General features: G+C 48.0%; 1 protein-coding gene across 2 annotated transcripts in view; it reads right to left on the bottom strand.

Annotated features, from left to right (window-relative positions):
* SDK2 (sidekick cell adhesion molecule 2) overlaps positions 1–13027 on the bottom strand; it is a 246206-nt gene that overhangs the window by 62330 nt on the left and 170849 nt on the right. For both annotated transcript variants that reach the window (XM_074319611.2, XM_074319612.2), the window contains exons 11-15: positions 11224–11391; positions 10086–10188; positions 4237–4413; positions 3740–3876; positions 2993–3140 (exon numbers count right to left, since the gene is read on the bottom strand). In XM_074319611.2, the coding sequence (XP_074175712.2) occupies positions 2993–3140; positions 3740–3876; positions 4237–4413; positions 10086–10188; positions 11224–11391 (733 nt within the window). The remainder of the gene's footprint in view (positions 1–2992; positions 3141–3739; positions 3877–4236; positions 4414–10085; positions 10189–11223; positions 11392–13027) is intronic.

The following is a 13027-nucleotide window of genomic DNA, read 5'->3' on the forward strand; positions in this document are numbered from 1 at the left end:
CTTTCCCTTTTTGTTTATTTTGATATTTTCGCTTCCTGACGAATAGCTTTCCAGCATGCACCGCAAACTGCTGTGTCTTCGGAAAGCCTGCAGGAAGGGTGATTTAACCTCTTTCTTGTTGACTCAGGGTCATTAGTACGAAGATTCACTAAGAAGGCGAATCAGTGTTATATGGCGAAGCCCAAAGAACTGGAGAAGTTGTCAGGTGGTTTCCCCTAAAAGTTGAGGCCTTCTATTATTGAGATTGTGGAGCTCTGAAGGACTGGGGTCACGTCCATCTTGTTCCCTGCACCACCTCTAGTGGTCCAAACATGGCCTGGCACATAGTAGGTGCTCAATAAACAACGAATGAATAAATTCTCTTGTAACAGCTCTCCATGCTAGGCTGTTACCTGCCACTTCTCTCTCCCGTTAGAATGTCACGGCCTATGTGGCATCCCCCTAGTGAAAGCCAGAGAGAGCTGACTGGAACTGTGGAAAACCACAATGATCAATTTAAGCCGGAGGTCTGCATACTCGTATACACCTAAGAGCATCTTTTAAAAAGTGAAGCACATTCTTGGCTCCCTTGTCAAATATTAGTTGATCGTATATGTGTGGGTTTATTTCTGGGCTCTCGATTCTGTTCCTTTGCTCTGTGTGTCTATTTTTATGCCAACACCATACTGTTTTGATTCCTATAGCTTTGTAGAATATTTTGAAATCAGGAAGCGTGATGCCTCCATCTTTTTTCTTTTTTCTCAGGATTGCTTTGGCTATTTGGGGTCTTTTTGGCTCTATACAACTTTTAGAATTTTTTTTCTATTTCTGTGAAAACAATGCCATTGGAATTTTGATAGGGATTGCGTTGAATTTACAGATGGCTTTGGGTAGTGCGAACATTTTAACAATATTAATTCTTCTCAACGGGGGAAAGAATAATCTCTTCAATAAATGGTGTTGGGATAACTGGATATCTGCATGTAGAAGAATGAAACTGGACCCCTATCTTACATTACGCAGAAAAATGAACTTGATATAGATATAGGATCTGAAACCGAAAAACTCCTAGAAGAAAACACAGGGGAAAAGCTCTTTGATTTTGGTTTTGGCAGCGATTTCCTGGATATGACATCAGAAGCACAGGCAATAGCAAAAATAAACAAGTGGGACAACAGCAAATTATAAAGCTTCTGCACCGAAAGCAATCAACGAAATGAAAGGCAAGCCATGGAATGAGAGAAAACATTTGCAAATCATATATCTGATACAGGGTTAATATACAAAAAACTCATTCAACTCAATAGCAAACAAAACAAAACAAAAGACAACCAATCAATTAAAAAAGTGAACAGAGGAAATAGATATTTTTCCAAAGAAGACATACAAATGGCCAATATGTGCATAAAAAGGTGCTCAACATCACTAATCATCAGGGAAATGCAAATCAGAACCACCATGGGATAGCAGCTCACAATGTCAGAGTGGCTATTCTCAAAGGCCAAGAAATCACGAGTGTTGGTGAGGGTGTGATGAAAAGGGAACCTTCGTGCACTGTTGGTGGGGATATAAACTGGTGCAGTCATTATGGAAAACAGTATAGAGGTTCCTCAAAAAATTACAAATAGAACTTCCGTATGATCCAGCCACCGCACGTCTGGGTATATATCCAAAGGAAATGAAAATGGGATCTTACAGAGATCTCTGTACCTCCACGTTCATTGCAGCGTTATTCACAACAGCCCAGATATGGAAGCAACCTAAGTGTCCGTCAACGAGTGAATGGATAAAGAGGACAAGATGTATATAGACACAAATGGAATAGTATTCAGCCACGAGGAAGAATGAAATCCTGTCATTTGTGGATGGATCTTGAGGGCATTATGCTAAGTAAAATAAGACAGAGAAAGACAAATGCCGCACAATGTCACTTATATGTAGAATCTAAAAAAGCTGAAGTTAGAGAAACAGAGCAGATTGGTCGTTAGCCAGGGTTGGGGGTGTGAGCGAAACGGGGAGATGCTGGTCAAAGGGTACAAAGTTCCAGTTATAAGATTCATAAGTTCTGGGGATCTAATGTAGCATGGTGACTATACGGTAACACAGCTACTAATACTGTATCATATGCTTGAAAGTTGCTCAGAGAGTAGATCTTAAGTGTTCTCACCACAAAAAAGAGAGGGCAGTCATGTGATGGGGTGGAGATATTAGCTAATGCTATGGTGGGAATCATTTTACAATACATGATGTGTCAACTCAACACGTACACTTGAAACTTACACAATGCTATGTCAATTACGTCTCAATAAGTCTGGAAAAAAATGTAAAAAAAAGCATTAAAAAATAAAGAACGAAGCGCCTGGCTTTGGTGCATGCAATTTGTGTCGCTGTCATTCTAAGCTCTTGATGTCTTCTTTCTCATTAGAAGTGGCTGCTTGTTTTATGGGGTTGAGGTGGCTAGAATTCGCCACCTCAAAACATGCTGTGTAATGTTTTAAAATGGATGATCTGCTGTTTTTATTCAGTTTCCATCATTTTAGAAAAAGCTTTGTCGAAAGCCCAGTAGGACCGGTGTCATGCACGGCCCCGGTATGGAGATCTGTACAGATCCTGTACCCGCTGACACTGCATGTCCATTTAACAATGATGGCAGCCCGTGGGCGTAGGCATGCAGGGCAGAAGGAGGCAAGTCTTTGAACCTGCCTAGCTCGCAGCTAGAGGGCAACTAAATTCGGGTAGTGCTTACCCTGTGGCAGGCGTTGCTTACAGCGCTTCACTTGTGTGCTCTCATAAGTATGAATTCTTACCATATCCCTGTGAGGTGGGCGTGAATCTTTTTACACCCATTCTATAGACATGGAGACTGAGCCTGGAGGGCTCCGAGAGAACCAGCCAGGGTCCTACCAGCAGTCTGGCCCCACTCTGCCATCTTGGTCTTGGCAGCAGGCAGCCCCTCGCAGCCCCTCCCTCGGTCAGAGTCACAAGACCTGCCTGGAAGAACCCGGCTCCCTACCTCTCCGTGTCCTTGCTGAACTGTCCTTTCCCCACGTCATTGACTGCACAGAGGCGGAACTGGTAGGAACGCGCAGGAACCAAGCCCTTGACCATCACTGAGGTAGCCTCAGGGTCCACACTGGCCAGGAGCACGGTCCATGGAGCATCTACAGGGAGAGAGGGTAGAGGCAGAGGTGGGCATCTTGAGGGGCCATGCTTCCTACCCCCTGTTCCCAGCAGGGCTCCAGCCTCATTTGGGCTAGCAGAAGAGGCTGGTCCTGTCATTTTCTAGGTCCTCGTAGCCCACATGTGGTGGGGGTGGGGTTGGGGGATGGGTTAGAGGGTGCTGTGGAGGGAGCAAGGGCTCATGGGAACTGAGATGCATCTTTTTTTTCCCTTTTTTTTTTTTTTGTCTCCTCAAATCGATGAGCTCAAGGCAAACTGTATTTAAAACACCATTCAAATTATGCCTGCTAATTTTGGAGTTCACAGCTTGGGGACTTGGAGAATAAAAAGAAAAAGAGTCGCCACCGTCTCAGAGGCGTCTGGTGTGGCAGGCTTTCCTGAGTCCTGCTCCTCACCAGTGTGGTCTCCTTCAATTGTGACGAAGACCCAGGGGGCAAATGCCATCATTTGACAGATGAGGACGCTGAGGCTTCCAGAGGGTAGGGCTTGCTCAAAGGCAGAGGGCTGGGAAGTGGGGGCGCTGGAACCCAGCCCGGCCGGCCGCTGCCCCCTCCCTGGCTCAGGGGAGCGTGAGCCTTACTGTTCTCCGACATCTCCAGGACGTAGCGGATCAGGGGACTGTTTCCATCGAAGGGCTTGGCCCACGTCAGGTTGATGGCCCGCCTCTCCGAGGTGCTGAGAGTGGCCACCGGGTGCTCAGGAGCGTGAGGCAGTTGCCTGGAGGAGAGAGATGTGGTGGGGCCACCTGTGAGGTTTAGAGTCAGGTGACACACGGGCAGCCAGGATTCACATGGAATTTCCATGATGCCTTGTGCTCAGTCACATAACCTGGATTCGGACTGTCTACCTGCAAATTCTCTCTGGCACTGGAGCCCACCTGTCCAAAGCCATACCCAGACTGCCCTGCTGTTGCAGGGAGCTCAGCTCAGCTGGGGAAAAGTCCTAGAAAAATGCTTGCGCGTGTCTGGGAGAAGGGGGGTGGGCCCAGGTCACATGCAGCCCGGTGGCCTGCCAAAATGAGCCCTCTCGTTGCTGTCTACCCCTTTTTTGCCCGGGGCCTGGGCAGGCGGCCTTTACCTGACACGCAGGTGAGCACTGCGCGAATCGTTGCCTCCAGCTGAGAGCACTCGGCAGGTGTACGTGCCAATGTCCCCTGACCACGTCTGCGAGATGTGCAGGGAGCCGTTTTTGTCCAGGCGGATGCGGGGGTTGCTCTCCATGCCCAGGGGGGCCCCATCCTTCTCCCAGACGTACCTAAGAGTAAGAAGACCCAATAAGTAAAGAGAGGTAAGGAAGTAGGGAGCTCCCGGGGTGTGCTCAGCCCAGGGCTGGTCTGCAGAAGGGATTTCCCAGCCACAGCTGGCAGGTCTGCAGCCCATCATCCTTGAGGGAAGGATGCACGTCCAAGAGCGTTAACACATGAAGTCATCATCGGTTATTTACACCTTCAGTTCAGGTCTAGGTCACAGCCTTGCTGCTTTTGGCCACAAGCCATGGCTCAGCAGCCAGCACAAGTCGCCGGCCAAAGGTATTCTTCTGAAGAGGGAAAAGATTACAGCTGGAAAAAAGAATGAAAGTTTCTGCATAGACTACATTTTGGAATTAGTTTTATGAGGAGAATCATTTGATCAATGTATCACTGTGACAAACCGACTTTAGTCTCCAAAACAGTCACTTAAGCTTCGGTCAGTCAGTACAAAGGGGAGTTGAGAAATTGCACACAGGCCCACATCTGACAATATGAAATATCTTCTCTGGAATTGTTCTTGAGGAAGCACAACCATTATTGTCATGAACACACGTGAGGTGCCAGCTCCGGGAAGGTGCCAGGCTGCCATGCCCCGGGGAAGGTCGACCAGGTGCCCAGCACCAGGACAGCAAGTGGGGTGGGGACTGAGATGCTTTGCAAAGAACCCATCACCTGCTCAACGTGGGGACAGGGTGGTGGGCCTGAGCCATAGGGTCCTAGAACTATCTGGGTTACCAGAATGAAAGACTGCGAGGGAGGAGGAGGCTGTCATGTTTTTAACCTAAGTCAACAACAACAAAATCAGACAAGTAGCAAGTACAGGTAAAAAAAAATTAAGGAAAAAGGAATCAATAACTGAAAAGTGTTCCCATAAAGAGTAACCATGATTAACTTTTGAGCATCTACCTTCTAGAATCTTCTCCCCTGCTCTTTTAGGCCATGTATCACAGTGCTATACTCTTCTGCAGTCAGAGTCCCTGGTCCAATGCTTCCTTGGCCACCTAACTTTGTGATCCTGGGTATGTTTACTTAACCTTGCTGTGCCTCAGTTTCCCCATCTGTCACATGAGGAAAATAATACCACCCACCTCATAGGGTTCCTGTAAAGGCTGTGTGGGTTCATATAACATACTTAGGATAGTGCCTGAAATATAGTGAGTGATCAACAGAGGTTAGCCATCATTGTATATTTTACTGATACAGCATATTTTTACATAATCCTTTGCTTTCTCCGCCCAACAAAACATCATAAACTCCCGTTAATGTGACATCTCCACACCATGATTTTTGCTTCAAATCCGAATGCTGTATAATTGGTCCCGTAAACTTGGAGTCCAGTTTAGCAACTTGTTTTCTGACATTACCGTTAACGTGTGATGAACATCCCTGCAGCAAAATATTTACATACATTTTAAATCACTTCCTCAAGGATAAATTCTTAGCAGTGCAATTGCCCAGTTAACTTTTAAGGCTTTTTATATGTATTTACAAATCGCCAAAAGTCATCACCGTCAATTCGTCTCTATCTAGAAAAGAAGCACCCTTGCCAGCATAGATGGGATGGGTAGAATTTTGCTGAAAAGCAAATCTAGTTGCAGAAGTTTTCCTGCTTAAGAAACAACCTATGGCAACCAGGATAAGATTCTTTGCCCCAGGATGCCGTGCTGCAGGGAGCATATAGCCCGCCACCTGGGACACGTGTCTGTGGCAAAACAACTGAACTCAAATTTCCTTAGCAGTTACGTGAATCTAATTAGAAATACAAGGGACATGGGGCTGGCCCGGTGGCTCAGGTGGCTAGAGCTCCATGCTCCTAACTCCAAAGGATGCCTGTTCGATTCCCACATGGGCCAGTGGGCTCTCAACCACAAGGTTGCCAGTTCGATTCCTCGAGTCCCTCAGGGGATGGTGGGCTCCATCCCCTGCAACTAAAATTGAACACGGCACCTTGAGCTGAGCTGCCGCTGAGCTCCCGGATGGCTCAGTTGGTTGGAGCGTGTCCTCTCAACCACAAAGTTGCCAGTTCGACTCGCGCAAGGGATGGTGGGCTGTGCCTCCTGCAACTAGCAACAGAAACTGGACCTGGAGCTGAATGGCACTCTCCACAACTAAGATTGAAAGGACAACAACTTGACTTGGAAAAAATAAAAAAGTCCTGGAAGTACACACTGTTCCCCAATAAAGTCCTGTTCCCCTTCCTCAATAAAATCTTAAAAAAAAAGAAAAAATGAAATACAAGGGACAGAAGAACAAGTGAACTATACCACTAAAAAGTAGATAGTCAAATCCAGAAGGTGGGATATTCTACAGTAGGGGTGGCAAACTATGGCCTCCCGCTGTCTGCTTGTATAAATAAAGTTTTATTGGAACACACATATGCCCATTTGTTACCATATTGTTTATGAATGTTTTTGCACTGCAAACACAGAGTTGAGTAGTTGTGACAATGACTCTGGCCCTCAAAGCATAAAATATTTACTCTCTGGCCCTTTAAAAAAATGTTTGTTGACCTTGTCCGGTAGAACTTGGTTTTTCCAACAAATCGATTGCATGAAAACAAAACAAAATGAAAACAAAAATAAAGACAGAAATAAAAAGGAGGGGGAGGAGAACTGTGTAAAATAAAGGAGACACACCAACGAAACACAATGTGTAAACCTTGTTTGGACCCTGAGTTCAACCAGCCCACTGTAAAAAGCACCTTTAAGACAATCAGAGCGATTGGAATATGAACCGGCATTAGCAGAAATCAAGAAATTGTTGTTTATAGGTGTGACAGGGGACATGGTTGTTATGCGTAATGAAAAGTCCTTTTCAGGAAGAAATGAACATTGACCTACTTCAGGGTGAAATTACATGTTTGAGATTTGCTTTTCAAAAATTGCTGTTATAAAAAAAAAGGTGTGGGGGGAAACAGATGAAAAAGATTGGGCAAAATGCTAATTGTTGACGCCAAGAGATGGGTTCATGAGGGTTGATGATACAATTCTCTCTACTTTGGGGTATGTCTGAAAATTTCCATAATAGAATGTTTAAAAAAAAAAATATCCATGAATCCATTTAACTTAGAGTAAACATTTTCCAAAGTAGTCTGCAATTATATAGCTGGCTATTAAACAATTTTGATGAGTGCTTTACAGGCATCCTCTCAGCTTGAAATGATATTAGATAGCCCTCAGGAAACAAAAGATGTGTGAAAATGTTTAGTTACAAGGACATTCATAACAATATTTCTTATATTTGCAAAAATATGAGAAACAATCCAAATACCCAGCACTAGGGGATTGGTAACATAAATTATGGAGCATCCACAAAAATGGATGACTGAATAATCATATAATTGAGTTTATACAAAAATACTTATTGATCAGGAAGTGATTCATAATGGGTTCTTAAGGGACAAAGCAGATTAATAAACAGTGTGTTTCTAGATTTTTTTAAATGGCATCCAAATAGTACTATCTCTGAGGGAAACAGGGAAATCTGCTTTTCTTCTCTCTCTCTCTCTCCCTCCCCATTTTATTTTTTTGCTTATCTGCATTTTCTGTTTTCTGCCTAAAATGGATATCTATTATCTATCTGTAAAACAAGAAAAAAAACAATAAAATATTGATTAACATTAACAATGGCTAAAAGTGGATTGCTCAGATTGGGTCGTCTAGATCTGGGTTCAGATAGCAAGCAGAGAGTTTGATTCTGGAGCTGTTCTGGAAGCTTCTCACGCTGGCAACCTACACCTGCCCAGGCGGCCATCCCTGAACCACCCCTTAGTACGTGTAATGCAGGAGTAAGTGGGCAGCACTTCCGTTAGATGTGGTTGTTTGGATCCTTTCTAGCCTGTTTGCTCAGGGGGCCCCCAGAGTGTCCAGAACAGGGCTTTCAATCCTGGCGATGCAGTAGAATCACCTCGGGGAACTTTGAAGGATACTGCAGTCTGGGGCCCACACTGCCCCCAAGACTCACCTCAGGGAGGTGGAGGGCAGCAGGAAAGCTCTCCACCCACATCTAGGGAGATGTGGGGGTAGCCTTGGCTATACCCCAATTTGGGGGGTATGGGGGACCAATTCTGTTCTCTTCTCCCATCTAGTAAAGGTTGTCCTATACAGGGAATTCCATTCTAAGGGGAGGACCCGTCCAGTAAACTGAAACAGTGAAATCCCATCTGTAGGTCACTGGGGGTCCTGCAGCGGGGGCCCACAGACGTATTGCAAGAGGTTCCTGATTCCCTTTGTTCATCAAGAATCGTCTAGAGAACAAATAAAACGTGCAAGTATTTCCCAAATATTAGTAGATAACATTTTAGAAATAAATTACCAATGATTTGAAAGTGTTACTGCATTAACATAGCTTACTTTCATTATAAAAGTTTTCATTAATGAATACTAAAATTATAGCTAACTACTGATGTGTGAGTCTGAGAACCACAGCAGTATTCTGTCAGGGGAATGTGTGGGTTCTCTTGGAGAATCTTTTTACAGTTGGCATATTCAGTTTTTTAAACAAAAAAATTGAATAAACTCAGGAATGATCATATTCTGATTTATCTGTCGACAGCAATGTAAGTACATCTGTGGGATTTCAGGGCTCATTTTGCACTTGTGCTGGCATCCCATGACGGCTGTCCTAAAGAGTCAGTGTTGAATGCTGAATGAGGTGAGGTGTTTCTCAAACTGGGGCCTGAGATGGATTCTCTCAGAACAGGTGTTGGTCTAAAAGTCTAGTACCCCTTATGCCAGCCTTGGCTTTCGGGGTCCCTACAATGTGGCCGTACAGACTGTATATACGCCCAGTAGCCACCAGATGGCGCCCCAGAACGCAATTGCCTCTGGAGTGAAGGGGCCATTATTCCAAGGGGCATCAGTGCCCAGCCTCGATGCCAGTTGCTTTGGCAGTGGTGTTGCCCATAAAATAGAGAAGTAAATCGAAGCAATATTTATTTCTAAGGAAGCAGTTAAATGTTTTCCTCAGCATCGCAGAGCTCAAGGGAGAGCTCAAAGGGATGATTTTCTCCTGGTTTTAGTTCCCGAAGCCTTCCCAGAGGTTGGGTCCCAGATGTCCTTGTCCCAAACTGGGGAGGGGTCAGGCTTTTCTGCCTTTCTTGTCTACTGCTGTCCCAGGCTGCCCCTCCCAGGCCTCTCTGGTGGGTTCCACAGTGGGCCCGGCTTGCCTCCAAGGACAAGCAGCTCAGTGAGGTCCTGGCTCCCACGGTGGATGATGGGGGTGGCCTCATTGGGGCACTTTCCCCTCACCTGTGTCTCTTGAAGGCCATGCCAGGGCCGTCTCCTGCCCCTGCCGTATCACTTCTCCCATGCCTGTTTACCGAGACCCACCCCGCTCCTGTTCACTTGGGGGGCAGAGGGTCTGGGAGAGCCAGTGGCACCAATTGCCTCTTTCTTGTCCCCGCTTCCTCCTTCCTCCATGTTCCCACATCCCTTCCCCTTCCCCTCTCTCCTCTGACACCAACCAATTCAACTGAAGCTGGCTCACTTCCCCAGGTATTTACTTAGCGCCCCCTACACCTCAGCCCTGCACGAGCTCTGAAAATGGTCTCCCAAGGGTGTTCCTTGGCTCCACGGGTGACACCTACCCCCTTGGTGTAGACACTCGCCCAGACACCAGCTACCGCTAGAGCTGTCCCTCCCCTTTTGCCTTCATGGGGCCACAGCAGAGGGAGTACCTGATGGTCACCCGTGGGTCGTGGGCCACGCCGCACACCATGGAGGCCTGGGTACCCTTGATGACACTCTGGTCCTGGGGGGGCTTGGTGATGCGGGTTCGGGCTGAAAGACAGCAGGGAGAAGGCGTGGTGAGAAGGGGGCGTGGTGAGAAGGGGGCGTGGTGAGAAGGGGGCGTGGTGAGAAGGGGGCGTGGCTTCCATAGTAGTAGCTGAGATGCAGGTGGGTGGGAAGGCATCTTCAGGTGAACCAATTTGTGTGGCCGAATTCCGTGGGTGGATGAAGGCAGAGTAGCAGGTGAACAGGTCGTGCACAGTGAGTGCCCCAGAATGTTAAAAAGAACAATGTCTTTCCATGATACCTGAATTCTTAGAAGCCATGTGTATAGTGGAGGCTCCTTTAATTTTGCTCCCACAAACCCACGTGAGGGATGCAAAAAACTGAAATCTGAGGATGATCCGGGCCATATTCCCAGAACATTAGCGGTCCAGCCAGGGTAAGCAGGATTGTCTGATCCCTGATCTAAGCATCGCCAGCCCGGTCGGTGGTGCTCAGCCTAGACAGGTGGCCCACAGTATGTCTGTCTTGGGTGCAGACCCCAAGTGGTGCAATCTGCGAGTTAGAAAGGGCTTGAGAAGCTTCCTTAAAGCAGAGGTCAGCAAACTGTAGTCTGGGGGTCAAGTCCTCCAGTGGCCTGCTTGAGTAAATACACTGGTACTGGAACAGCCATGCCCACTGGATTAAGTGTCGTCTATGGCTGCTTTCTTGAAGAAAAAGAAGAGTTAGCTGAGGAGTTGTGACAGACTGTCTGGCCCACAAAGCCTAAAATATTTACCACCTGGCTCTTTACAGAAAAGGTTTGCTGATTTCTGCTCTAAAGAATATGAAGACAGCTGCATGTGACCTCCATGTTCTCTCAACTCGGCCAAGCACGGCCTGAGCCCTTGCTCACCGAGCATCATCCAAAGAACCTTGGCCTTTCTGGTCCCTCTCCTCTGAATTAATTTGTCCAAGTCCCTCTTGTAAGAAGCGCCCTGGTCGGGAAGACGTGGAGGTGGATGTGAGGGCAGTGTGAGTGTGTGCACTGCAGGGGCACACTCACGCCCAGACATGTAACACATTGCAGCTCTGCACACTCACCCCACACGACCAGGTCAGCCGAGGCTTCGTCGACCCCCCGAGAGTTGGTCGCCAAACAGGTGTAGGTCCCGGCGTCAGAGATGTGGGTGGGACTGATGAGCAGGCTGCCCGACTCCAGGAGTGTAAAACGAGGCAGCTGGACAGAGCCGCTGGCCAGGATGCGCTCCCCTGCGGGGACACGGGGTGGGCTCAGGCAGCTCTCAGCTTTAGAAACACTGGGAGGGCAGGGGAAAGTGGTGGCAGGGCAGGGATGGGGGCGGAGGGTTCTGACTCGGTGACAGGCACAAGGGTACATGGTCACCGAGTGGGTGGCCTGGAGCCCAGGTCTCCTGACGTCTTTCACCCACTACATGTCTGCCCTTCACCAGCGGCTGGGCACTGTCTCCTGATGCAGCTGGCACCTGGGCTGGGGGGAGGAGGGGCAGACAGCTCTGACAAGGTGGTGACGGGCATCCTGCGGCAGGATGCTTCTGGAAAGTCACCTTCAGTGGTTGCAGGGGAAAGTGATGGGTGGCAGCAGAAAGGAGTGGGGGCCGGGGGGGGGGAGAGGCGGGGGGGGGTTGCAGCTCTGGCCAGGCAGACCCCCCTTGTGCAGTGGGACCTACGAAGGCCTGTTGCCTGGAGAGAGAGAGAGAGAGAGACAGAGAGAGACAGAGAGAGACAGAGAGAGACAGAGAGAGAGAGAAAGAGACAGAGAGAGAGAGGAGGGAGAGAGCGAGAGAGCGAGAGAGCGAGAGAGAGAGAGAGAGAGAGAGAGAGAGAATGTTCCATGTATGTGAGTGAGCCAAGAGTGCAGGTTTTGTGACTGTGTCTATTTTAAAGAAAACCCTACCTGTTTGTACAGAGTGGAATCACCATGTGGGAGACTGTGAGTGTGTCTGTAAGTATATGTCTGTACACGTGTGCAGACATATTGAACTAGCGAGCCTGGTAGGTGGCTGTGTTTATTTCTGTCTAGGCACGTGCCGGGGTGTGCTGACATTCATTCCACAAGTATTTCTCAAGCAACTATTATGTGCCACTCTATTCTAGGTCCTGGGGAGACAGCAGCGGACAAAATTGAAACCCCTGCCTTTGTGGGGAGACACGTAATAAGCAAAAGGACTAAGCAGATGCTGTGTATAGGAGAAGGCGGGGAATAAAGCAGGGAGGGGCCTGGAAGACAGACAGGGGCTAAGTGAGTCCTGTAGAAAGCGGTCACCTGAGCAGAGGCTTGGAGGTTTGAGGAAGTGACTGTGTGTGTGTGTGTGTGTGTGTGTGTGTGTACACAGGGGTAACTCTGAAGGGAGCATGTACACAGAAGACTGGAGGCACACAGGGAAGGGAGACTTAGGTAGGCAGCTTGGGCTTTACTGGCCCAGGCGTCAGGAGCCCTCTGAGCTGTCTGGGGAGGAGGGGTGGCCTCCACCTGCACTAACCAGCACCGTAGAATTAACCACCCAACAGCTCTCCTTCACTGGGCGTCACCAGGCACAGGGCAGACCCTTCCCATCACCCTCTCCTCTAGTCTTCATACCATGCTAAAGTATGTGTACAATTGTCCCCAGTTTACAGATGGGGACCCTGGAGCTCTCATGAGTACATAACGCACCCAAGGTCACAGGTCTGAGAAGATGCAGAGCTGTGCCTTGAGCCCAGCAGGGTGGCACGTGGTCCATGCACATGGTACATACTGTGGTGTGAAAGATGCCCCCTTGGGTTGTGCAGTGCACAGCCTTCACAACGGTACATGGGAAATCCAATCTGGCTAGCTCCAGAGCGGAGCTCTGAGGACTGTCACACGGCTACACCCTCCAAAGCAGAT

Source organism: Rhinolophus sinicus, chromosome 12 (assembly GCF_057876585.1).
Source record: "Rhinolophus sinicus isolate RSI-liver-muscle chromosome 12, RSI-T2T, whole genome shotgun sequence".
Taxonomy (NCBI): domain Eukaryota; kingdom Metazoa; phylum Chordata; class Mammalia; order Chiroptera; family Rhinolophidae; genus Rhinolophus; species Rhinolophus sinicus.